Here is a 26,904-nt window from a genome sequence, read left to right as displayed (position 1 = left end):
GGGCACTGGCCTCCCCCCATCAGATTTTGGACTCACCAAGCTTCCACAAGCACAGAAGCCAATTCCTTAAAATAAATCTGTTTCTATATCCATACATACACATCCTATTCATTCTTTATCTCTGGGCAACCCTGACTAATAGTCTCTAACTCAAACTATGATATCTTCTTTACTAAGGAATTCCTTCTAATAGTTCTATACCCATTGGTTTTCACAACATGAATCAGGGCTGAAATTTCTGCATATTTTTCTCAGATCTGCTCCAGACGACTTCCTTTCCCATGGCTAAAGGGGGACTGGAGAAGGGGGAGAAATACTCAAATACATTTTTAAAAGATTACAGCTAATTATGTAGAAACACTGGCCCTTAGACCTATCTTACCTGGCATTTTATAATCTCCCTTTCACACAATATAATTTAATTCATATTTGGGGGACAGGAAGATTGATCTACACTGTAACGTGTCTAGTTTCTGGAATGATGAAGAAAATAAAACTTAAATCATATAAAATATGTTTATACTCCAGATTTTTAGTTTTTTCCCTAGTATTTGCATGTCTAGATATAATTACAAACTCTATGTGATGTGCTTTTCATGTGACGATCCAATACAGTGCTTCCCTGAGCCCTTAAAAAATAAAAAAATTACAACTTAAAGAAACAAAAACTCCCTACCACAGCCGCTACAAGGGAGGCTAAGGCGGAAGGATTGCTTGAGGCCAGGAGTTCAAGGCCAGCCTGAGCAACATAGTAAGACCTCCGTCACAAACACAAAAACTCCTAACCCGAGTTCGAGACCAGTCTGACCAACATGCAGAAACCCCGTCTCTACGAAAAATACAAAATTTAGCCAGGCTTGGTGGCACATGCATGTCTGTAATCCCAGCCACTCGGGAGGGTGAGGCAGGAGACTCGCTTGAACCCGAGAGGCGGAGGTTGCGGTGAGCCGAGATGGCGCCATTGCACTCCAACCTGGACTACAAGAGCGAACTCCATCTCAAACAAACAAACAACAACACCAAAAAACACCTCTCAAACCTATGGACCACGCTGACTTCCTGCCACCAGAAAGCGAAGTTTTCCCGCTACCCGCAAGCTCTATGGCCGCCTTCTGACTCTTCCGCCCCGCCTCCGCCCCCTGCACTCTCCCAACTGGCGGGAGGAGGGCGCCCTCCCAGCCAATCAACGTCCCACAGGGCCCGCCTCCCGCGCGTCTTTCAAAGGTCTTCTAGGAACCAATCAGCGATTAGAGGCCAAGCCTTCGGCCATCCGAAGGAGGAGTAAGAAGCTAGGAGCGGATCTGATTGGTTGCTGGAAGACGCCGCGCCCACCTCACAGAAGGACGAACCAGTGAGCTAAGCGGAGGGGGCGCGGGCTCGGCCGGGACACCGGTGAGTCGTCGGCGCTGCAGAGAGAGGCGGCACTGGTCTCGACTTGGGGCGGCCAGCGATGAAGCCGGTGAGTCGGACGTGCTGGGGCTTGGAGGAACGAGGCGGCAGGGACGCAAGCGGTCCCGGGGACCCGATCCGGGGCCGGAGGGCCGCCGTAGCCTGGTAGCACTGCGACTTACGCCATAACCGTCCTGTGGGTCGGGGAGGTGACTTTGCCCCGCACGGGCACTAGAGACGAAGGAGCAGGGTCGGTGGCTGACGAAGGAAAGACGGACATTCGCTGTGCACCTGCTGTGGGCTGTCACCTGTCCCCTGCGGGGTCTCATAAGCCTCCCAGCCAACGAGGGCCGAGCCTCATTGTACCGAGGAAACCGAGCCGAGGAGCTTGAGTGTCAGCGATGAGTGGGCGCGATACCCCAGCCCCGAAGGGCGTCCGGCCGCTGCCCTGCACCCACTGGGGAAACCATGAGTACGAATGCCACGCCGCGGCTTGTGGGCGACACCACCGCTGTCACCATGCCCCAGGGCCACCTGGCAATGCTGCCCTTTTCCCGTGACGTTCAGAATCACAGGGCCTGGGGAAGCAGAAACGTCCAGCTCTGTTAGGATGAATAAACCTGGTGAATGGGCCACACAAATTTGAAATATGAATCATTAAAGCTGCTTTAAAGAAAAAGCAGATGCAGGCAAGACGCTGAAGATACCCCACCTAACCCATATTTCCTACTGCCGGGGTTGACAACCTTCTGGAAGCCTTTCCTTGGGTGCAGTGTATTATAATACTTCAGATAGAGCCAAAGCAACAGAAATGCGTAGCCTAGGGCTGGGTGGTGGCTCGCGCCTCTAATCCTAACACTTTGGGAGGCCAAGGCGGGCGGATCACTTGAGGCCAGGAGTTGGAGACCAGCCTGGCCAACACGGTGAAACCCCTTCTCTACTAGAAATACAAAAATTAGCTGAGCGTGGTAGTGCACGCCTGTAGTCCCAGCTACTCAGGAGCCTGAGCCACGCGAATAGCTTGAACTCAAGAGGCAGAGGTTGCAGTGAGCTGATATCACGCCAGTGCCCTCCAGCCTGGGCGACAGAGCAAAACCCTGTCTCAAGAAAAAGAAAGAAAAAAATAAAATTTGTAGCCTAAATTGGCCGTCCTGTGGTCTTCAGTACCAAGACCGTTGTAAAATACAGCTTCAAAGCTAGAAAGGGCATTAGGTGGTTACACTTGCTAATCCCTATGTTGCCATGTGGAGGGACATCAGCTGTCCTTCACTCCTGGCCTGTTTCTCCACCTGTCCCCATTGAGTTATCTGATCCCCGAGTTTGGAAGGAACCGAACACCAGTATCTCAACTTTTTCTTTCCTTCTCTCTTGGGAGCTACCTGCCTGCCTGCAGAAGGTGCTTTCTGGTCCACTTTCTGGCACACAGGAGCCCTAGACTGTCCATGGCCACCTGTGACTGGGTGGATACATTTGTCTAATTCTGAGTTGAACAAGGGGCAGGCGCACGTGGCAACAGCTTTAAGCTGCATACTCCATTTGATATACAATAATAAAACTCCATTTCCTTATCTTTCAATTGGTTTCAACTAGGGAGTGAGAAAAGGGCATGGGTTTTGTTCTGTTCGGTTTTTTCTTTTTCTTTTTCTTTTGATTCTTTAAAATTTCAGCAGGGAGTGTAGAAGTCTTCCATGTCAAAATGCTGCAGGATTAAGTTCCAACTGCTTAGATCAGCATACAAAGTCTGTCTCAATCTCTCTAGTGATTCATAAAACTGGCAGGTTATTTCACCTACACCACCGCCACCAAACTGCTAGGCGATGTGGGGATTGTTTTTTGAGAAAAGGGATGGGCAAAACTACTTCTTCATCTCCTCTACTCCATCTCTATTTTGATATCACAGTTCCTCAATACAAGGACCTTGGGTTACCTTCTTTCCTTTCTTTTTTTTTTTTTTTTTTTTTTTGACAAGAGTCATGCCCTGTTGCCCAGGCTAGAGTGCAGTAGTGTGTTCCTGGCTCACTGCAACCTCTGCCTCCTGGGTTCAAGCGATTCTCCTGCCTCAGCCTCCTGAGTAGCTGGGATTACAAGCATGTGCCACCATGCCCAGTTAATTTTTATATTTTTGGTAGAGCCAGGTTTTGCCATGTTAGCCAGGCTGGTCTCAAACTCCTGACCTCAGGTGATCCGCCCGCCTTCTCCCAGAGTGCTGAGATTTACAGGCATGAGCCACTGCACGCTCCCTTTCCTATCTTCTTAAAAACCTGCTCTTCCTTCAAAACCCAGCTAAAGCATTTCCTCTGACTCCTTCTCCAGCTCCCTACATGGTCAGTCACTCTCTTCTCTGCTCCACAGTATATAGTTCTGCTTCCATTTCAGCACTTACATAATACCTTTCTTTTGTAATCTATGCACACATCTATCTCTCCAGCCATACTGAAGGCAAGCTATTTATCTTATAGATCTTTTGCATCTCCAGTGCTTGGCAAATGAAGGTGGTCAAGAAATATTTGTGAATAAATAAATCTCCTCACTTTATAGTTGAGGAAAACTGAGATCCAGAATCAACTGAAGTAGCTTGTCAGAGAGTATACAGTAAGTGGCAGAACCAAGATCAGAAGCCAGATGTCTTGGTTCCCAATCCAACTCTCTTTCCACTATGCAGTGCCGTAATTATTAATAGGAAGGTAAATAGCAGTCATTTATTACTAATATTGCTGATCTCGGTGATATTCTGGATTGATGACTGAATACATTGCAAATATGAATTCAGTGTGTGTTTAGATAAGGGCTAGCTATCCTAAAACTACAGAAAAATTCTTTACAGTTATTTAACATAACATTTCTTTTGAAGCCTAGTTCAATACAAACAAGTGAGTTTGACTCATCAGACGAAGAGCCTATTGAAGATGAACAGACTCCATTTCAGATATCATGGTATGTTAGCATTTCTGATCAATGATGAGCTAAAGTCACAATCTACATCATAAATGTAAATTTAGTTACATCATAATCTTAGTAGAATGTAGTTCACATATTGAAAACATTAAGAGTTTATCCCCCTCTGATTATATAATTCTAATCGTTAATGGATCTTCTAACTCCATGATTCATTTACTGTCTATAATATAGAACAAGACCCTTTTTTTTTGGGGGGCCCTTCTTTATACATTGAGAAAACCTTAGTAGAAGCAAGTAAGTAAGAAATAGATATTGGCCGGGTGCGGCGGCTCAAGCCTGTAATCCCAGCACTTTGGGAGGCCGAGACGGGCGGATCACGAGGTCAGGAGATCGAGACTATCCTGGCTAACACGGTGAAACCCCGTCTCTACTAAAAAATACAAAAAACTAGCCGGGCAAAAGTGGCGCGCGCCTGTAGTCCCAGCTATTTGGGAGGCTGAGGCAGGAGAAGGGCGTAAACCTGGGAGGCAGAGCATGCAGTGAGCTGAGATCTGGCCACTGCACTCCAGCCTGGGTGACAGAGCAAGACTCCGTCTCAAAAAACAAAAAAAAAAAGAAATAGAGGTAGGATTGAAATAATCTCCCATTTAGTACCAAAATCTACTTATTATTTTATGACAAAAGAATAATATACCAAATATGAGATGAGATATTTAATCATTTCTCATTAAATCAAATCCTAGGTAATACTTAGAAGTAATGGCACAGTAATGCATCTATCAACAGAGTGTTTAAGATAAAAGCCACATCAATGCAATAACAAAAAGTTTCTACATAAAATCAGCCATTTAATCTTGGCAAGTGACTTATGGTTATACCAGATTCTCTACAATGAGCAATCAAATACTTTCTCTCATCACTGCAAATATAATAGTCTCTCTCCTTAAGAAAGCACCATCCCTACTGTCAGAAGAGAAAGACAATCCTAAAGGTCTTTTGCCCTACCATCAAATAGCATTAAACCTTCCGTTTTTACTTAAAACTCCCATTTAAACACAAAAATTCATCAAATTTTCAAAGTCAGGTGGTATTCAGATGATGCCTCCTGTCTTCCTTTACATCATCTTCTGACATGCAGACAAGGTGAGCCTCTGTCCCTGAGTGCTGCAAACTGGGAATGTGATTTCTTGACATTATTTCTTTTTAACCAAAAACCTGTGGTTTTCATCATATGAAATCATATCTGTTAAGGAAGTTCTACAAAAAAAAATCTTAAAATAGTAACGTAGAATAAATGCCGGGGAGAAAATTGTCAGTCATTTTCCAATTTATTTTCCTAAATCACTAATACAAATTATCTCAGGTAATATACCACAGGATAACATAAGTATACCATATACTACCTTTTGGCAATCTAGACATTATTATCTTTAAGGTAAATTTAAATTAACTTGGCTTTTTGTTTTCTTGTTTTTGTAGAGACAGAATTTCACCATGTTGCCCAGGCTGGTCTCAAACTCCTAGGCTCAAACAGCCTGCCTGTCTTGGCCTCTCTAAGTGCTGGGATCATAGGCATGAGCCATTTGTCATTTTTAATACTTAAATAATAACAAACAAATAAGTCCCTGTTTTAAAACTTTGTCTTTCTATTTTTTGTGTGTGACCAACATATTGATATTTAACTATGAATTCTTATTTTGTGACTACTGTAAAACTTTAACACACCCTTATTTGGTGGCAAGCACCCATATTGATTAAACTGAATTTCCATTTATAACGTTTTTAAAAACTTAACTAAGCGTGATAAATTTTTCTTCTTTTCAGGCTATCTTTGTCACGAGTGAATTGTTCTCAGTTTCTCGGTTTATGTGCTCTTCCAGGTAGGTAACACAATAATGGGCTTCCTATCTATATATATATATTTTTTTCTTTTAATTTATTTTTTATTGCAGTAGCTTTTGGGGGAACAGGTGGTGTTTGGTTACATGAATAAGTTCTTTAGTGGTGATTTCTGAAATTTTGGTGCACCCATCACCAGAGCAGCGTACAGTGTACCCAATGCATAGTCGTTTATCCTTCATCCCCCTCCCACCCGTCCCCCACCGCCCCCAAAGTCCAGTGTATCATTCTTATGCCTTTGTGTCCTCACAGTTTACCTCCCACTTATGAGCGAGAACATGTGATGTTTGGTTTTCCATTCCTGAGTTACTTCACTTAGAATAATAGTCTCCAGTGGCTGGGTGCAGTCACTCACACCCGTAATCCCAGCACTTTGGTTGTAGATGTATGGTGTTATTTCTGAGGCCTCTGTTTAATTGGTCTATATATCTGTTTATATAGATATATATAGATATATATCTGTTTTGGTATGTGTACCATGCTGTATTTGTTACTATAACCTTGTAGTATAGTTTGAAGTCAGGTAGCGTGATGCTTCCAGCTTCCAGCTTTGTTCTTTTTGCTTAGGATCGTCTTGACTATATGGGCTCTCTTTTTGTTTCATATGAAATTTAAAGTAGTTTTTTCTAATTCTGTGAAGAAAGTCAGTGGTAGCTTGATGGGGATAGCACTGAATCTATAAATTACTTTGGGCAGTATGACCATTTTCACGATATTGATTCTTCCTATCCATGAGCATGGAATGTTTTTCCATTTGTTTGTGTCCTCTGTCATTTCCTTCAGCAGTGGTTTGTAGCTCTCCTTAAAGAAGTCCTTCACATACCTCGTAAGTTGTACTCCTAGGTATTTTATTCTCTTTGTAGCAATTGTGAATGGGAGTTCACTCATGATTTGGCTCTCTGTTTGTCTGTTATTGGTGTATAGGAATGCTTGTGATTTTTGCACATTGATTTTGTATCCTGAAACTTTGCTGAAGTTCCTTATCAGCTTAAGGGGATATTGGGCTGAGACAGTGGGGTTTCCTAAATATACAATCATGTCATCTGTAAAAAGAGACAATTTGACTTCCTCTCTTCCTATTTGAATACTTTTTATTTTTTTTCTCTTGCCTGATTCCCCTGGCAAGAACTTCCAATACTATGTTGAATAGGAGTGGTGAAAGAGGACATTCTTATCTTGTGCCCATTTTCAAAGGGAATGCTTCCAGCTTTTGCCCATTCAGTATGATACTGGCTGTGGGTTTGTCATAAATAGCTGTTATTATTTTCAGATACGTTCCATCAATACCTAGTTTATTGAGTGTTTTTAGCAAGAAGGGGTGTTGAATTTTATCAAAGGCCTTTTCTGGATCTACTGAGATAATCATGTGGGTTTTGTCACTGGTTCTGTTTATATGATGGATTACATTTAATGATTTGCATTATGTTGAACCAACCTTGTATCCCAGGGATGAAGTCGACTTGATCATGGTGGATAAGCTTTTTAATGTGCTGCTGGCTTCGGTTTTCCAGTATTTTATTGAGGATTTTCGCATCAATGTTCATCAAAGATATTGACCTGAAATTTTCCTTTTTGTTGTGTCTCTGCTAGGTTTTGGTATCAGGATGATGGCTGGCCTCATAAAATGAGTTGGGGAGGATTCCCTCTTTCTTTGTTGTTTGGAATAGTTTCAGAAGGAATGGTACCAGCTCCTCTTTGTACCTCTGGTAGAATTCAGCTGTGAATCTGTCTGGTCCTGGGGTTTTTTTGGTTGGTAGGCTATTAATTACTGCCTCAATTTCAGAACTTGTTATTGGTCTATTCACAGATTCGACTTCTTCCTGGTTTAATCTTGGGAGGGTATATGTGTCCAGGAATTTATCCATTTCTTCTGGATTTCTAGTTTTTTTTGCGTAGGGGTGGTTATAGTATTCTCTGATGGTAGTTTGTATTTCTGTGGGATCAGTGGTGATACCCCCTTTATCGTTTTTTATTGTGTCTATTTGATTCTTCTCTCTTTTCTTCTTTATTAGTCTAGTTAGTGGTCTATTTTGCTAATCTTTTCAAAAAAACCAGCTCCTGGATTCATTGATTTTTTTTGAAGGGTTTTTTATGTCTCTATCTCCTTCAGTTCTGCTCTGATCTTAGTTATTTCCTTTCTTTTTTTTTTTTTTTTCTTGAGGCAGAGTCTTGCTCTGTCGCCCAGGCTGGAGTGCAATGGGACAATCTCCGCTCACTGCAAGCTCCACCTCCTGGGTTTAAGCCATTCTCCTGCTTCAGCCTCCCTAGTAGCTGGGACTACAGGCACCCACCACCACACTGGCTAATTTTTTTGTATTTTTAGTAGAGACGGGGTTTCACCATGTTAGCCAGGATGGTCTCGATATCCTGACCTTGTGATCCACCCGCCTTGGCCTCCCAAGATGCTGGGATTACAGGTGTGAGCCACCACGCCCAGCCTGATCTTAGTTATTTCTTGTCTTCTGCTAGCTTTTGAATTTGTTTGCTCTTTCTTCTCTAGTTCTTTCAATTGTGATGTTAGGGTGTCGATTTTAGATCTTTCCTGCTTTCTTATGTGGGCATTTAGTGCTATAAATTTCCCTCTAAACACTGCTTTAGCTGTGGCCCAGAGATTCTGGTACATTGTGTCTCTGTTCTCATTGGTTTCAAATAACTTCTTTTTTTCTGCCTTAATTTACCCAGTAGTCATTCAGGAGCAGGTTGTTCAGTTTTCATGTAGTTGTGCGGTTTTGAGTGAGTTTCTTAATCCTGAGTTCTAATTTGATTGCACTGTGGTCTGAGGGACTGTTTGTTATGATTTCTGTTCTTTTGCATTTGCTGAGTAGTGTTTTACTTCCAATTATGTGGTCAATTTTAGAATAAGTGCGATGTGGTGCTGAGAAGAATGTATATTCTGATGATTTGGAGTGGAGAGTTCTATAGATGTTAATTAGTTCTGCTTGGTCCAGGGCTGAGTTCAAGTCCTGGATATGCTTGCTAATTTTCTGTCTCATTGATCTGCCTAATGTTGACAGTGGGGTGTTAAAGTCTCCCACTATTATTGTGTGGGAGTCTAAGTCTCTTTGTAGGTCTCTAAGAACTTGCTTTAGGAATCTGGGTTCTCTTATATTGGGTGTGTATGTATTTAGGATAGTTAGCTCCTTTTTGCATTGATCCCTTTACCATTACATAATCCCCTTCTTTGTCTTTTTTTATCTTTGTTGGTTTAAAGTCTGTTTTATCAGAGACTAGGATTGCAATCCTTGCTTTTTTTTGCTTTCCATTGTTTGGTAAATATTTCTCCATCCCTTTATTTTGAGCCTATGTGTTTGCATGTAAGATGGGTCTCCTGAATATAGCACACCAATGGATCTTGACTCTTTATCCAATTTGCCAATCTGTGTCTTTTAATTGGGGCATTTAGCCCATTTACATTTAAGGTCAATATTGTTATGTGTGAATTTGATCCTGTCATTATGGTGCTAGCTGATTATTTTGCCCATTAGTTGATGCAGTTTCTTCATAGCGTTGATGGTCTTTACAATTTGGTATGTTTTTGCAGTGGCTCATACCAGTTGTTCTTTCCAGGTTTAGTGCTTCCTTCAGGAGCTCTTGTAAGACAGGCCTGGTGGGGACAAAATCCATCAGCATTTGCTTGTCTGTAAAGGATTTTATTTCTCCTTCACTTAGGAAACTTAGTTTGGCTAAGTTTCTGGGTTGAAAATTATTTTCTTTAAGAATGTTGGCCGGCGCGGTGGCTCAAGCCTGTAATCCCAGCACTTTGGGAGGCCGAGACGGGCGGATCACAAGGTCAGGAGATCGAGACCATCCTGGCTAACACGGTGAAACCCCGTCTCTACTAAAAATACAAAAACTAGCCGGCGAGATGGCGGGCGCCTGTAGTCCCAGCTACTCGGGAGGCTGAGGCAGGAGAATGGCGTAAACCCGGAGGCGGAGCTTGCAGTGAGCTGAGATCCGGCCACTGCACTCCAGTCCAGGCGACAGAGCGAGACTCCGCCTCAAAAAAAAAAAAAAAAAAAAAAAAAAAAAAGAATGTTGAATATTGGCCCCCACTGTATTCTGGTTTGTAGGGTTTCTGCAGAGAGAGCCGCTGTTAGTCTGATGGGCTTCCCTTTGTGGGTAACCAGACCTTTCTCTCTGGCTGCCCTTAACATTTTTTCCTTCATTTCAACCTTGGTGAATCTGATGATTATGTGCATTGGGGTTGCTCTTCTCGTTGAGTATCTTTGTGGTGTTCTCTATATTTCCTGAATTTGAATGTCAGCCTGTCTTTCTAGGTTGGGGAAGTTCTCCTGGATAATATCCTGAAGAGTGTTTTCCAACTTGGTTCCATTCTCCCCATCACTTTCAGGTACACCAATCAAACATAGGTTTGGTTGTTTCACATAGTCCCATATTTTTGGAGGCCTTGTTCACTCCTTTTAATTCCTTTCTCTCTAATCTTGTCTTCACACTTTATTTCATTAAGTTGATCTCCAGTATTTGATATCCTTTCTTCCACTTGATTGATTCTGCTATTGATGCTTGTGTATGCGTCACGAAGTTCTCGTGCTGTGTTTTTCAGCTCCATCAGGTCGTTTATGTTCTTCTCTAAACTGGTTATTCTAGTTAGCAGTTCCTCTAACCTTTTATCAAGGTTCTTAACTTCCTTGCATTGGGTTAGAACATGCTCCTTTAGCTTGGAGGAGTTTGTTATTACCCACCTTCTGAAGCCTACTTCTGTCATTTTGTCAAACTCATTCTCTGTCCAGTTTTGTTCCCTTGCTGGCGAGGAGTTGTGATCCTTTGGAGGAGAAGAGACGTCCTGGTTTTTGGAATTTTCAGCCTTTTTGTGCTGGTTTTTCCTCATCTTTGTGGATTTATCTACCTTTGGTCTTTGATGTTGGTGACTTTTGGATGAGGTTTCTGTGTGGGCGTCCTTTTTGTTGATATTGATGCTATTGCTTTCTGTTTGTTAGTTTTCCTTATAATAGTCAGGCCCCTCTGCTGCAGGTCTGCTGGAATTTGCTGGAGATCCACTCTAGACCCTGTTTGCATGGGTATCACCAGCGGAGGCTGCAGAACAGCAAAGATTGCTGCCTGCTCCTTCCTCTGGAAGTTTCATCCCAGAGGAGCACCTGCCAGATGCCAGCTGGAGCTCTCCTGTACAAGGTGTCTGTCGACCCCTGCTGGGAGGTGTCTCCCTGTTAGGAGGCGTGGGGTTCAGGGGCCCACTTGAGGAGGCAGTCTGTCTCTTAACAAAACTTGAGCACTGTGCTGGGAGATCTGTTGCTCTCTTCGGAGCCAGCAAGGCAGGAATGTTTAAGTCTGCTGAAGCTGTGTCCACAGCCATCCCTTTCCCCAGCTGCTCTCTCCTAGGGAGATGGGAGTTTATCTATAAGCTCCTGACTGGGGCTGCTGCCTTTCTTTCAGAGATGCCCTGCCCAGAGTGGAGGAATCTAGAGAGGCAGTCTGGCTACAGCGGCTTTTCTGCACTGTGGTGGGTTCTGCACCCAGTTCGAACTTCCGGCTGGCTTTGTTTACACTGTGAGGGGAAAACCACCTACTCAAGCCTCAATAATGGTGGACACCCCTCCCCCACCAAGCTTGAGCATCCCAGGTTGACTTCAGACTGCTGTGCTGGCAGCGAGAATTTCAAGCCAGTGGATCTTAGCTTGTTGGGCTCCGTTGGGGGTGGGATCCACTGAGCAAGACCACTTGGCTCCCTGGCTTCGGCCCCCTTTCCAAGGGAGTGAATGGTTCTTTATCGCTGGCATTCCAGGTACCACTCAGTTGGAAATGCAGAAATCACCCATCTTCTTTCTGCATTGGTCTCACTGGGAGCTGCAGACTATCCGGCCATCTTGCCCAGGAATCCCATATTTTCTTTATCCATTCATTGATTGATGGGCATTTGCGCTAGTTTTACATGTTTGCAATTGCAAATTATGTTGCTATAAATGTGTGTGCAGGTGTCTTTTTCATATAATGACTTCTTTTCCTCTGGGTGTATGCCTACTAGTAGGATTGTTGGTCAAATGGTAGATCTACTTTTAGTTCTTTAAGGCATCTCCACACTGTTTTCCATAGTGGTTGTACTAATTTACATTCCCACCAGCAGTGTAAAAGTGTTCCCTTTTCACCATATCCGTGCCAACAATATACTTAGAACAAGTATTTGGTCAACTAACATATCATTCTCTGTACTGGGTAATAAGTAAATTTCATAGACCATTAGCACTGGGGAATACACTTTGCAAAGCCCTCATGGTGGACTATAGTTAAAGGAACACAGATCTACCTTTCACCCCTTCCAGATCGGCAGTCACAGCCCTACAGTTGTGCTTTGCCAATCTTAATAAAGCTTATAGCCTGGGGTACAAATGAGGCTGAGGACTACAACCAGGTACTTGTTACAGAAGAAACATAGAATACAGAATCCTTGATTAGGATGAATCCCTTTGATTATATTCCTAGAAATATCAGAAATTGAAATTCATATTCAAAATATAATTGAAACATATAAATGATTTTGTGAAATGACTTTATAAAGTAGCTATATAAGTGTTTAAACATACCTGTTACATATGACCAAAAACTGACTTTTTTACTTGCTTTATTATTACTTGTAGGTTGTAAATTTAAAGATGTTAGAAGAAACGCCCAAAAAGATACAGGTAGGTATAATATCACACAACCACACTAATGGGTTTTTTAAATAAATAGCACTGAAAATCTCTCTCTCAAAAAGAACAAATCATAGTTTATTTTTAACACAACAATAAATTTTCAGTATTTTGTGAAGTTTCAAACTGCAGACTTATTCTGATATGTAAAGAGGTATTTGTGAAGACCATCATTTACCTAACCATGGAGTTGCTTTTCACTGATTGTTGTAGTTATATTATACATATAAACTACATTTGAGGTTAGAATATAGAAGTTGGTAGGAAAAAAGTATATAAATAGAAAACTGACATATTGCTCTTCCCAGGTCTTTACTGTTCCTTGCAGACTTGACTGTGGTAGTAGAAATTAAGCATGAGCTGGGAACTCCAAGTTAGCAGTGAAATTGTGAATCCTGTATGGAAAATTTTGAGAACCAGCATCTAGATGGAAAAGACAGAATGGGAACTGGTTGTTGCATGATCAAGGATGTTCATACCATTATAGCCACAGTCTAATAATCCTCATAATCTTCCCCAGTTTGGAATTTACATATTGCCTGATACTAACAAATGTGAATTTTCAAAAGATTTTATTCTGATTGGCCTGGAATGTCTCAAACCTACTAGTCCTACCAATGTCCTTATAGTATGGCAAATTAAAATGTATATATTGCTTAATTCTGACCAGTATAGATTTTTTGAATCTTAAAACCTTTTCCTGGTTATTCTGGAACATCAGTTTGCTAATGTACTTTTAAAAATTTATTCCTGGCCAGGTGCATTGGTTCCACACCTGTAATCCAAGCACTTTGGTAGGCCGAGGCAGGTAGATCACTTGAACTTAGGAGTTCGAGGACAGCCTGGGCAACAAGGCAAAACTCTGTCTCCGCAAAAAATACAAAAATTAACTGGGCATGATGGCACGTGCCTGTAGTCCCAGCAACTTGGGAGGCCGAGGTGGGAGGATCGCTTGAGCCCGGGATGTCAAAGCTGCAATGAGCTGAGATGGTGCCGAGATCACAAGGTCTTGCTCTGTCACCCAGGCTGGAGTGCAGTGAGCTGAGATTGCATTACTGCACTCCAACCTGGTGGCAGAGCAAGACCCTGCCTCAAAAAAAAAAAAAAAAAAGTATTCCTTACCTACCAAAAAAAGACTTAAAGATGCTAATAGATAGTTGACCCTTGTAGCATTTATAAAAATTTTCTGCTTTAGACACACCCACCATGCTAGGAAATTTCCATTTGGAGAACATTTAGGTCATAAGCAAAATATATGTAATTTAAATCATTGGTTCAAAGTCTTGTCTTGTACATTTTGGAATATCATATTCATTTAGCATTTTCTATAAAAACAGTTTCCAATTTTTTTTCTAAAAACTTTTTTTTTTTTCTGCAATGAAATTTTAAATGGAATCCAGTACATAAAACAGGTCAATTTGTTTGATTGGAGACCTAGAATCTCCCTGCAGCAGTTCCTGAGATACCTTCTCAGAAAGCTGGAAAATCACTGGATAATAAAAATTACCAAATGTGTACAAGAGGCAAATAGATGTACAGTACTGTACATCTCAGGGATTGGTTCATGAGAAGGTACTTTGTACTTAAATAGCTAAATGTCCTTGGATTTAAGGGGCAGGGAGAGGGCTGGAGTTGGGGGCACTTAGATCAGCCAGAGTTACTTATTTTAAACCAAATCCTCTTTAGTTAATATTGCCATAAAGAAGTCCCAGTGTATAGAATGCCTATAGTGTTCATATCATTATAATGAAAACAGCTAGGTCACATAAGTTTAATACAGGTAATGTTTGATTTTCTGGCGACCTAGTCTATAAAATTAAATACTCAAGGATGTGTTCCAGTGCAGATATGAGGGAGAATACTAGCACTCTGACACCATGGCCATGCTGGAGATTTTATATACAATACTCAGAGTCAAGCAAACAGCTAAGTGATGAAGTAACAGGTATGGTTGATTTTGTGAGAAAAAGAAAAAAAGTACTATCATTCCTTAATTGAACATAGATCTATCATTCCTTAATTGATAGCACTTTTTTTCTTTTTCTCACAAAATCAACCATTTTTACTACTCAATTTTAAGTGTTTTAAGAGTTATTTTATGCTGGGCGTGGTGGCTCCTGCCTGTAATCCCAGCACTTTAGGAGGCTGCGGTGGGCGAATCACCTGAGGTCGGGAGTTCAAGACCAGCCTGACTAACATGGTGAAACCCCATCTCTACTAAAAATACAAAATTAGCCAGATGTGGTGCCACATGCCTGTAATCCCAGCTACTTGGGAGGCTGAGGCAGGAGAATCACTTGAACCTGGGAGGCAGAGGTTGCAGTGAGCCAAGATCGTGCCATTGCACTGCAGCCTGGTGACAGAGCGAGACTCTGTCTCAAAAAAAAAAAGAAAAAAAGAGTTATTTTAAAGCAGTATTTATTGCAAAAAAAATTTTTTTTTGCAAGAACAGCAATTGACTTATTTTGAAATTCAGTAAAAGGCATTTTGACTTGTAAAATGAGGTTTAATTCTAGTCATCTTTTGATTCAGGCATATCAGTAGGCACTTCAGATTTATAGATTGTCATTTGGTATTAGTTTGGCTTAAGAAACTTAACTTCATATTCTCCCTCTTGATGGTATTTAAATGTGTGGTGTTTTCTCTGTGTGTGTGTCTGTGTATCCTGGTCTATTGGCAGAAGAACTAAAGAGCTGTGGTATACAAGACATATTTGTTTTCTGCACCAGAGGGGAACTGTCAAAATATAGAGTCCCAAACCTTCTGGATCTCTACCAGCAATGTGGAATTATCACCCATCATCATCCAATCGCAGATGGAGGGACTCCTGACATAGCCAGCTGCTGTGAAATAATGGAAGAGCTTACAATCTGCCTTAAAAATTACCGGAAAACCTTAATACAGTACGTTTTCCTTTTCTCCATACACTACGGGAGAAAAGTCACAGTCAAAATGATTTCTGGAATCATGGTAGCCCTATTCAGTTATTACCTACTTCCTAGTTTGTTGTAAGGATTAAAAGGTAATAATGCACTAGAAAAGCACTGGCACAATGTCTGGTACAGGGTAAGTAGTCAAATATGTGCTGTTATTACTTTTCAAGAGTAGGGACAATAAATGAGTAGATTTGGAAATTATTAGAACAAGGTTACAAGCTTTGTTTTTATTTCTTTCCTTTAGTCTTAGACGTTTAGTGGCAATTTTGGGACCCTCCTTTCCCCTCCTTACCATCACCACCTCACTTACTAGCTTTTCAATTGCTTAGTTGCTTTCAACAGCAAGAAAATCAATTTTTTGGCCAGGTGCAGTGGCTGGCGCCTGTAATCCCAGCATTTTGGGAGGCTGTTGTGGTGGATCACTTGAGCTCAGGAGTTCGAGACCAGCCTGGGCAACATGGCAAAACCCCATCTCTGAAAAAAATATACAAAAGAACATGCCAGGCGTGGTGGTACGTGCCTGTAGTCCCAGCTACTCAGGAGGCTGAGGTGGGGGTACTGCTTGAGCCTGGGAGACAGAGCAACCAGTGAGCCAAGATGACAGTACTGCACTCCAGCCTGGGTGACAGGGAGAACCCATCTAAAAAAAAAAAAAGAATAAAGTCGATTTTTTCAAAATTAGCTACCAAAAAAGTTATCTGTAAGCAACAAGCAGTCCTAAAAATATGACTTGAAAATTACATTTGATGATATGACTCTGCTAACAGATTGAAAGATGGCCTCTCATTGTGTGTCAGTGGCTATAAAAACACAAGCCGCTGGTGTGAAAGTTTAAAACAAAATAAAATAGGTTAAGGAAAGGGGACAAAATGAGGAAGACAGAAAAGCAGCTTGGAGGAAGGCCAGAGAGAGTGGCAGTGGGCAGTAGATACTAGCATGGCAAAGATTCAAAGGGGCAATGTGGGTAATAAACAAGAAATGCTCTGCCAGAAGTGAAACACACAAAGCAACAGAGAGCCAGCCATGGGGAGGAATCTGGCCTTTGCTATGCATAATGTACGTTTCATAGTCTAATAACCTGCTTAATCCTTTCTGGAATAAGGTAGGGTATTAAATAGTTTACAATCTCAAAAGCCCTAAGGTCCTTAGGGCATTGCTTTGAGCTAGAAGTATAGAAATTATATCAAATAGCCATGAGGTTCTCAGGGCACCTAGTGATAGGACAAGCCCAGCTAACGTCTCCCCTTAAACCTGTAGCCCGGGGGCCTCGTGCCAACAGCGCCAGTTCTGAAGGCAAACCAACTAGTATGAGGGTCTTTGGAGACACACACCTGTTTGTGGCCAAACTGAACTCTGACATACAGAGAAATACAGTTTGCAGAATATGCAGTAAGGAACTAGAAGCCATTCTACATCCTATTGTTTCCCATCTTCCTCCATGGAAAAGCATAGTCACTTATCCAGTACTAATTATAAAAGCTGAATTTCAAATAGATCCAGTTGTTGATGTGAAAGGTGCTGATACATATAGGTAAAATAGCATTAGATAGTTAAATGTAGCTGGGGAAAAATATTTTCCAATATATGGCCCTATTTTTCAAACCATTTTGAGATTTTTTTTTTCAAATAAATTTTTGAAAGCTGCCTTTACTGAAAAGTTTCCAGAAATCAAACTAGCTCTGTTTAGCGAAGTGAAGCTTAACAAATTCTACTCTAGCTGGTTCTGGCAACCCAAATGCTCTGATGTTTGTGCAGACTACAAACAGGATAGACAGTAGATGGGTGACTTTGCATATGCTGAATGTTTCAGTCTCCCATAAAATAAAGCATCTGACAACTGGAATTTTTCATCGTCCTAGAGCTTTCAAAGGTGTCCCACAGTGACTAGTTTATTTCCTATCCATTCTGCCATCTTTGAGGACCCGCACTTCTAGACAGCTATAGTGCTTATCCTTCAGCAACAGGGTCTGGTAAACCTTTTTCACTGTCTTGTTGTCTACCAGTGCCATCTCACTGGTTCTGCCTGGACATTTGCAGCCCTTTATAAATCAGTGAACCACACTGCTTTCCTACTGTATTTTGTAGTTTCCTGGGGCTATTGTAACAAAGTACCACAAACCGGGTAGCTGAAAACAACAGAAATCTCTTTTTTCCCATTTCTAGAGGATGTAAGTCCAAAATTAAGATGAGAGCAGAGCCATGCGCCCTGAGACTGAGGACAGTCCTTCCATGCCTCTTCCTAGCTTCTGGTGGTGGCTGTCAATCCGTGGCAGGCCTTGGCTTACAGCCGAATCCCTCCAGTCTGCCTCTCTTGTCACATGATTCCTTGTGTATCTGTCTTTGCATGGTGTTGTCCTCTTGTAAGGACACTAGTCATCTAGGATGAGGGCCCGCTCTAATTTATCTTAATTTGAATATACCTGCAAAGACTCTAATTCTGAATAAAGTCCCACTCACAGGTACAGGATAAGGACTTCAGCATGTCAGCATGTCTTTTGAGGGGACATAGTTCAACCAGTAACACCTACCACGTACCTCACACTGAGACTACCAAAGGAGGCACAGTCCCCACCTTCGAGGAACCTGTAACTAACAACACTACCGCTGAAGTGCAGTAAGACGAGGCGGCACACAGGAGAATGATCCTTTCTGTAGGAGCAGAAAGGCATTTTAGGAAATGAAATTTGAGGTTTTAAAAGATGAGTAGGAGTTCATCAAATAGAAGAAAAAAGATGAAAATAGCAAAAGGTATAAAATAGTATTAATCTTGCAAAAAGACACTGAAGTGTTCTATCTCGATTTTTTTTTTTTTAATAAGACAGTTGTCTCTCTCTGTCACCCAGGCTGGAGTGCAGTGGCACTGTCATAGCTCGCTGTAGCTTTGAACTCCCAGGCTCAAGCGATCCTCCCACCTCAGGCTCCCGAGTAGCTAGGACTCCAGGTGTGTGCCACCATGCCAGGCCTTTTTTTTTTTTTTTTTTCTTGTAGAGACAGGGTCTCGCTTTTTTGCCAAAGCTGGTCTTGAACTACTGGACTCAAGCAGTCCTCCCACCTTGGCCTCCCAAAGTGCTGGGATTATAGGCCTGAGCCATTATGCCCAGCCTCTACCTTTATATGGTAGATCCAGATCTCTGAAACAGGCCTATGTCTGGAACACTTTGTAGAAAGCAAGTTCATGAGTAAGGCTAGGGGTCAGTACCTATTTGGTCCTCTATTTCACATCCTAAAGCAAGATATTTATCTACAGCTTTACCTACAATACAATACAATACAGTAATTGATGTCCTTAATAATAAGTCATCCATACTAATTTAGGTTCAGTATAACTTCTAAGTACATTAGGAAGCATGTAATACATTTTTTAGGATCTTTGAAAATGATTTAAATGAATAGTTTTGCTACTGAGGGTTAATCTCCATTTTTCTGGAAAATCCAGTTATACAAAACTGCTAATTTCTTCACAGTGCTAGATAACAGCAGCTAATGTTCATTTACTTCTTGCTCTGCGCAAAGCTGTGTTCTAAGTCGTTGGCAAATGCTCACTCATTTGTGAGCCTCATTTAATCCTCACTCTGATGTACATACTATTGCTATCACCATTTTACAGGTGAAAAGGCTGAGTCCCAGAGAGATTGAATAACTTGCTTAGCTTTACACATGTAGTAAGTGGCAGAGCCAGGACTCAAGCCCAGGCAGTGGTGCTCCAGAGCCCATGCTCCAGACTTCAGTGATACCCTACCTCTGAACTCCTTTAGATACATGAACAGTTATTATCTACATGGCATTTGTCCGGTAACCACTCAGGTTTTGTTTAGACAGAGGAATAATCAAAGTGACAGTTGGTAAAACGTCTGATTTCTATCTAGTGGTAACATTCTCCATTTCTCAGATGTGGATCTTGGAGCCTAAAGAGGTCAATAAAAAGACTCTGCCTATCTTGATGTTTAGAGGTATTCAGAATTCCTCCCTACAAAGAAAGAAGCACACCTTGCTCTCAGTTGATTAAATCAAAAATATTTATTAATCTTCCTGTGCAAGGCACTGTGCTAGGCATTAGAGTTGTAAATAGAAGGCAGAAAGAGCAAGTCTTTAGTTGTAACTAGGGATGGAATGAAATGTACAAACTTGAAAACTGTATTTCCCTTTCAGCTGCTATGGAGGACTTGGGAGATCTTGTCTTGGTAAGAAATATATTTCTATTATTTTTTTAACCTCCAAATAGACAAACTTCTGTTTCCAGACCATATGCTCATTTTGTATTAAAATGGAACCAACCACAATGTAAGTTTGCTAAGACTCAAAGGATGACTGACGGCCCTGACCATGGTGTTCCCTGAAAAGCTTGGCTGGGAGTGGGAGGTAGTTTCAGCATTGTTCTGGAGGATTCTGGCAAAACATCATTTACAAGTCTTAACACCTGCATTCTTATTTTTTAACATTTTTTGATGTTCTTCCTGTGTAGGTGTTATAATACAGTAACTTCCAAATAGTTTCCATGGGTAACTATTTATGAATACTGAAGTTACCATATGTTAATTTAAAAATTTTTTTAAATGTACTAGGAAAAACAAAGAGTTCATGAAATGCCACACTGGAGGAGTAGTAATTTTTTGTGTGTGTGTGTGTTGGATGACATCAAAATTGAAAGCTTTTGTGTTTCAAAGAATACTATCAAAATGACAAGACAACCCATAGAATGGGAAAAAATATTTGCAATCTATATATTTGATAAAGGATTTATATCCAGAATATAAAAAGAACTCTTACAACTCAGTAATAAAAAGATAGGCCGGGCATTGTGGCTTATGCCTGTAATCTCAGCACCTTGGGAGGCCAAGGCAGACAGATCACCTGAGTTTAGGAGTTTGAGAACAGCATGGGCAACATGGTGAAACCCCATCTCTACAAGAAATACAAAAATTAGCCAGGCATAGTGGTGCATGCCTGTAGTCCCAGCTCCTGTGGGGCTGAGTCTGGAGGACTGCTTGGGCCCAGGAGGTCAAGGCACCAGTGAACCAAGTTTACGCCACTGCACTCCAGCCTAGATGACAAAGTGAGATCCTCTGTCTCTCAAAAAATAATAATAATAACAATAATAAACACAACATAATTGAAAAATGGGAAAAGTATCCAAATAAACCTTTTATCAGGCAAGACACACATATAGTCAATAAGCACATGAAAAGATGTTCAACATCATTAAATCATCAGGAAATGCAAATCAGAACCACAGTGGATACCACTTGACACCCATTAGGAAGGGTATTATAAAAAACATGAAAAATAGCAAGTATTGGCAAAGATGTAGAGAAATTCGAACCCTCATACACTGTTGGTGGGAATGTAAAATGGTCCAGCTGCTTTGGAAAATAGTCTGGCAGTAGTTCCTCAAACAGGTAAACACTAACATATGACCCAGCAATTTCACTCCAAAGCATATACTCACAAACTTGTATACAAATGTTTATAGCATCATTAATCATAATAGCCAAAAAATGGAAACAGCCTAAAATGTCCATCAGTTGACAAATGGATAAAAACAATGTGGCATATCCATACAATGGAATATTATTTGATCATAAAAAGGAATTAAATACAGACATAAGCTACAATATGTATGAACCCTGAACACATTATGCTAAGAGAAGTCAGACACACACACAAAAATATTGTATGTTTCCATTTATGTGATTGCTCAGAACAGGGGCAGATCTACAAAGTAGACTAGTGGTTGCCAAGGGCAGGGGTTGATGGGGAATAGAGGATGATAGCAAAAGGGTACACTTCTTTCTGAGGTGATGAAATGCTTTAAAATTGACTGTGGTGATGGTTGCACATGTCTGTGAATATACTAAAATCACTGAATGGATGAACACTTTAAATGGATGAAAGAATGAAGCCAGTGTTAAACTTTAATTCAACCATATGGTCATTTAAGATCATAATTTAACTGTCAAAAACACACACTAAAAGTCTCAGTCTTTTAATTCATTTGGAACAATTACACCAGTCTTCTGTATCAACAGAAGTCTTATTAAATATAAAATGCTCTACCCTGTCACTAATTATTTAGCAACATATTATTTTTCTGTCATGTTCCATTAGTAGCTGCTTGTCTCCTACTATACCTGTCTGACACAATATCGCCACAGCAAGCCATAGACAGCCTGCGAGACCTAAGAGGATCCGGGGCAATACAAACCATCAAGGTGAGGAGGTGGGCGGTGCTTGCTTGGTTGTGGTTGGGGTCACTGTTATACATACAGATTCATATGTAACCAAAAGGGCAGTGAAATGAAAATCCAAAGCACTCATTATTCAAATGCCACTCCACTTGCTTATGCTTTTAGTTTTTAAAAATTTACATGTAAATATAATCCAGGTAGTCTAAAAAAGCACACAGTATTTCAAACAAGATAATGGAAATGTGAACTTCTTGGTTTACTTTTCCAGGATCTACCCACTGCTCAGTTTTTACCCCAGTCAGTTTTGGGAATGGATCCTCTCACCTAGAACAATGAGATGGTTATTATTAATGTGAACTTGGTAGGTTCTTGGGTAGATTCTCAGCCAAAAAAATCTATGGAAGATCCTATTATGTCACCAAAACATTTAATAAAGATAGATGAATGACTATAATACAAAAAATGGAAAGCAGTGCTAATTATCCTTTGCGGTGGATAACTGGGGACATCTTCCACATGTATATTCCCCTAACACTTCAAAACACTGCACTAGCAATGCCAAGGATATTGTATTAATCATGTTACTGAAAAGATTCTGCAGATTTCACTTCATTTTGTAGATCTGTAAAGCTAATGTGCCTTCCTTTTGGAGCGTGCCCTCGCAGCATTAGAATCCACTCATCAGAGGAGTGGGCACCAAAGAATCCTGGCTGTTAGGCAGCTCCCTAGACTTGACAGCCCATCTTCCCAGGGTTAGAGTTCTAATTCAGTGTCATTAACAGTGAATTATCATAATTACTGATAAATGCACCAAGGAACCTGATTCTTAGGGCTTAAATAAGGTCATGAATGGGACAATCTATACAAGATCCACTCCACTGTACAGGTCTGAAACAGAGAACTCCCCTTATGTTAAAACCAAATGATACGGCCAGGCGCGGTGGCTCATGCCTATATCCTAGCACTTTGGGAGGCTGAGCTGGGTGGATCATTTAAGGCCAGGAGTTCGAGACCAGCCTGGCCAACATAACAAAACCTTGTCCCTACTAAAAATACAAAAATTAGCCAGGGGTGGTTGTGTGTGCCTGTAGTCCCAGCTACTTGGGAGCCTGAGGCACAAGAATCGCTTGAACCCAGGAGGCAGAGGTTGCAGTGAGCCGAGATCACACCACTACACTCCAGACTGGGCGACAAAGCGAGACCCTGTCTCAAAAAAAAAAAAAAAATCAAATGATGCTTCAAATCCAAAAAGTTCATCTCCCTTCTCTTGAAAACAAAATACATGGCCATGGCAAGATGTATATATGAATATCCATATGTTTCACCTCTTTAACATTGCTGATAATTAAGCTCACATTACTACAGACTGTCAGTTTATCACGTCAGCATTCTGTGGCAAACAGGCTTGCTGGTGTTAGCAATGCAGTTTCCTCTTCTCAATAAGGGTATGAAATGAGATGATTGGCAGAGTAAGAATATCTTCTGGGAAGCTATTAAAACCCCAAATAAATTATTTAAGGCTTTTATTTTGCTTATCCCCTAAGATTAGTGATAGTTTGTTTTTAAAAAATACTGTCTATGAAAATTATTCCTAGTGGATTATGTTATCACAAAAAGCAGAAGACTAGGGCTTCTATAAATTAAGAAATGGGTTTTCTTAAATGTACCAGTCACTTGCTATAGAAAGTGCTCTGCCATTACTTACCAGGGGGGAAAAAACGTTAGCAAAAATAATGTCATTATGTACTTTTAAAATCTTATTTGGTCCTGTAAGTAAAGAGAGAAAGGATTTTAGACTTATATCCATCTACATTTCATTTCACCTTCTGATTTTTAGAGACTTGTAGAGCAATAGTTTTTCACACTACTATATAGCTTTACTAAAAGATAAAACTTCCCCACGATACAAATGCTTCCTTACCCAAAAAGATGTAGAATTGTGCTTAGCAAGTATTTTTTATTCCTAATACCTGCTAATATTGTGCCCACACTGATAACTAGTTTTCCACAGTGTATTCCAATGTATCTTTACTTTTTTCAGCAATACAATTATCTTCATGAGTTTCGGGACAAATTAGCTGCACATCTATCATCAAGAGATTCACAATCAAGATCTGTATCAAGATAAAGAATTTCAAATGGCATTTATATGACCATGTCTGAAATGTCAGAGTTCTCTAGCATCATTTGTATTGAAATGAAACCACTAGTGTTATCAACTTGAATGTAAATGTACATGTGCAGATATTCCTAAAGTTTTATTAACAAAACTCATTGTGTCTTTCATTTCTTATAGGAACAGGAAAATTGGGATAGGAAAATTGGTATGCAATTTTCCTTTTAGAAACGAACTGGTTGTTCTGGTAGACTTTACCTGGAGGTAATGCTGAAAATGTACATATGGAAAAATATTTGACTGCCTATTTTTAATACTTAGTACTTCATTTTTACTTCATTTTACTGTTTGTAACCACTGGGTAGCATATGACAAAGTAATAAGTAAGAAAATTGGTATGAGTGCCCAAACTTACTTTTAAATAATGTCCCCCTGCCTCTCTATTCCTCCCAAAACTTCTGCTTTTTACTTCATAGACCTACAGAATTGAAAAGGATCCTGTGAGTCTTCCAGTCGCCCCCTCCCAGTACTGGATCAGCCCCAAGAGTGTTTGTTTATTCACTATCTGTGGAAACATTTTCAGAGATGAGGAATTCACTGGTTCAAACCGCTGCTCCACCTTTTTTCCACCCTAGGAACTATATGGAATGAGATTAATCCTTTCACATTTATTTCATAAAGAACTTAGCTACAGATTAACAATTTCCAACTCTCTTACTCCACTTCCCCCTATACTATGAAACAGCTTTTTTCATCTTTAAATTCAACTTTGAGTTACCCAAAACAGTCATTTGGGCTGTAGACAAGGGTCACACACAATGTGTCAAACAGACACACCTGTTTGAACAGTCAGTCAGTGGTTTCAGTAGGGCTTACAGTAGTCACATGGCTCTCTTGGCTACTGGTAATTAGAAGTGTGAACCCATGTCCATTTGGCAATGACCACCAGGTTGCAGACTCACAGGCACTTCCACAAAAGACAAAGTTTCACCACATCAAAATTTCATTTTTAAATAATTATTCAATGACTGGCTGGGCGTGGTGGCTCACGCCTGTAATCCTAGTACTTTGGGAGACCGAGGTGAGCGAATCGCTTGAGGTCAGGGGTTTGAGACCAGCCTGGCCAACATGACAAAACCCCATCTCTACTAAAAATACAAAAATTAGCCAGGCATGGTGGTGCACACCTGTAATTGGGAGGCTGAAGCAGGAAAATCACTTGAACCCGGGGCAGGCATGGGTGGGGCGCAGAAGTTGCAGTCAGCCGAGATCACACCACTGCACTCTAGCCTAGGTGACAGAGCAAGACTCCATCTCAAAAAAAAAAAAAAAAAATACAATGACTAAACGTCTTATTTTGTCTCACACTACTCTTCTTGCTGCTGATGAACTGCTTGAATTTCATTACAAAATACTGCAAAACAATTACCAGCCCTGTTTGGAAATTTCAGAGCACTAGTATGTATTGTAATATAAAATCAATATATTAATACAGTCATCCCTCAGTATCCTCAGAGGATTGGACCCCCCCACCCCACCCCCAACAGCAAAATCCATGGATGCTCAAGTCCCTGATAGAAAATGGCATAGTATTTGTATACTTTAAAGCATCTCTAGTTACTTATAATGCCTAATATAATGTAAATGATGTGTAGTTATTATACTGTATTGGTTTTATTTGTAGTATTTTTTATTTTTCAAATATTTTTAATCTGCAGTTGAGTCAGCGGATTTAGAACCTATAGATACAGACGGCCGACTGTACTTTTATACATACGCTGCTTCTAGAACTTAACATTTTATGAGGATACTCAGGAAGGTAGGAGGATCATATATCCCAGCAGGATCTAAATGGTTAACCTAGGGATTTCATTTTCTCATATAATTAATACCAAAAGTTATATAGCAAGTAAGGCTTTTTTTTTGAGACGGAGTCTCACTCTGTCGCCCAGCCTGGAGTGCAGTGGCACAATCTCGGCTCACTGCAACCTCCGTCTCCGGGGTTCAGGCAATTTTCCTGCCTCTCCCAAGTAGCTGGGACTACAGGCGCCGGCCACCACGCCCGGCTAATTTTTTTTTTTTTTTTTTTTTTTTTTTAGTAGAGGCGGGGTTTCACTGTGTTAGCCAGGATGGTCTCAATTTCCTGACCTCTTGATCTGCCCGCCTCGGCCTCCCAAAGTGCTGGGATTACAGGCGTGGGCCCCCGTGCCCAGCCCAAGAAAGGCATTTTTTTTAAGTACACGCTGTAATAATAGATTGGCCTTCTTCATGATTTTTGTATTACAACCATATACAATTTAAAAATCACAATTTCTATTAAACTTTAGACAGTCATTGATATTTACATTAGCCAATCTTTTACCGACAGTCCCCAACCTACAATGGTTCAACTTGGGATTTCTCAACCTTACAATCATGTGAAAGAAATATGTATTTAGTAGAAACTGTAGTTCAAGTATTCATACAACCATTCTGTTGTCACTTTCAGTACAGTACAATGTTTGAGACATTCAACACATTATTATATTGGCTTTGTGTTAGGTTATTTTGCCCAAACGGTAGGCTGACGTAGATGTTATGACTATGTTTAAGGTGGCTAAGCTATGATGCTTGGTAGTTTAGGTATATTAAATGCATTTGTGACTTACATTTTCAACTTACGATGTCCAGAGATAATTCCATTGTAAATTGAGAAGCATATGTATTATCATTCTCTCAAGATAAATACATAGCTTATTCATGAATACTTAGGAAAATGGAGAGAAAATATTGGCATGGATTAATCAAATACTTTAATAATCAACTGAATTTTCAAA

General features: G+C 40.7%; 1 protein-coding gene and 1 long non-coding RNA gene across 5 annotated transcripts in view; one reads left to right on the top strand and one right to left on the bottom strand.

The window, feature by feature from the left end:
* Positions 1-1,179, bottom strand: part of LOC117069625 — a 72,807-nt gene extending 71,628 nt beyond the window's left edge. For 3 of the 4 annotated variants that reach the window (XR_004431605.1, XR_004431604.1, XR_004431602.1), the window contains exon 1: positions 1,040-1,179. This is a non-coding gene — a long non-coding RNA (uncharacterized LOC117069625). Of the gene's footprint in view, positions 1-1,030 lie in introns of all 4 variants that reach the window. The other variant, XR_004431603.1, reaches the window with a different exon arrangement.
* Positions 1,180-1,253: 74 nt separating this feature from the next.
* On the top strand, positions 1,254-24,242 carry CDKN3 (cyclin dependent kinase inhibitor 3). The gene is made up of 8 exons (XM_033187994.1): positions 1,254-1,459; positions 4,241-4,323; positions 6,112-6,167; positions 12,798-12,842; positions 15,532-15,754; positions 19,937-19,968; positions 21,893-21,996; positions 24,014-24,242. The coding sequence occupies exons 1-8, from the start codon at positions 1,451-1,453 to the stop codon at positions 24,098-24,100; spliced, it is 639 nt and encodes a 212-aa protein (XP_033043885.1). The 5' UTR covers positions 1,254-1,450; the 3' UTR covers positions 24,101-24,242.
* Positions 24,243-26,904: the final 2,662 nt, after the last annotated feature.

Source organism: Trachypithecus francoisi, unplaced genomic scaffold (assembly GCF_009764315.1).
Source record: "Trachypithecus francoisi isolate TF-2019V2 unplaced genomic scaffold, Tfra_2.0 Lachesis_group3, whole genome shotgun sequence".
NCBI lineage: Eukaryota > Metazoa > Chordata > Mammalia > Primates > Cercopithecidae > Trachypithecus > Trachypithecus francoisi.
This window is presented reverse-complemented; position numbering and strand designations above follow the sequence as displayed.

Coding starts and splice junctions, on each gene's coding strand:
- CDKN3 (XM_033187994.1), top strand. Junction 4,324..6,111: donor ACTCCATTTCAGATATCATG/GTATGTTAGCAT, acceptor TCTTCTTTTCAG/GCTATCTTTGTCACGAGTGA. Junction 12,843..15,531: donor AAACGCCCAAAAAGATACAG/GTAGGTATAATA, acceptor GTCTATTGGCAG/AAGAACTAAAGAGCTGTGGT.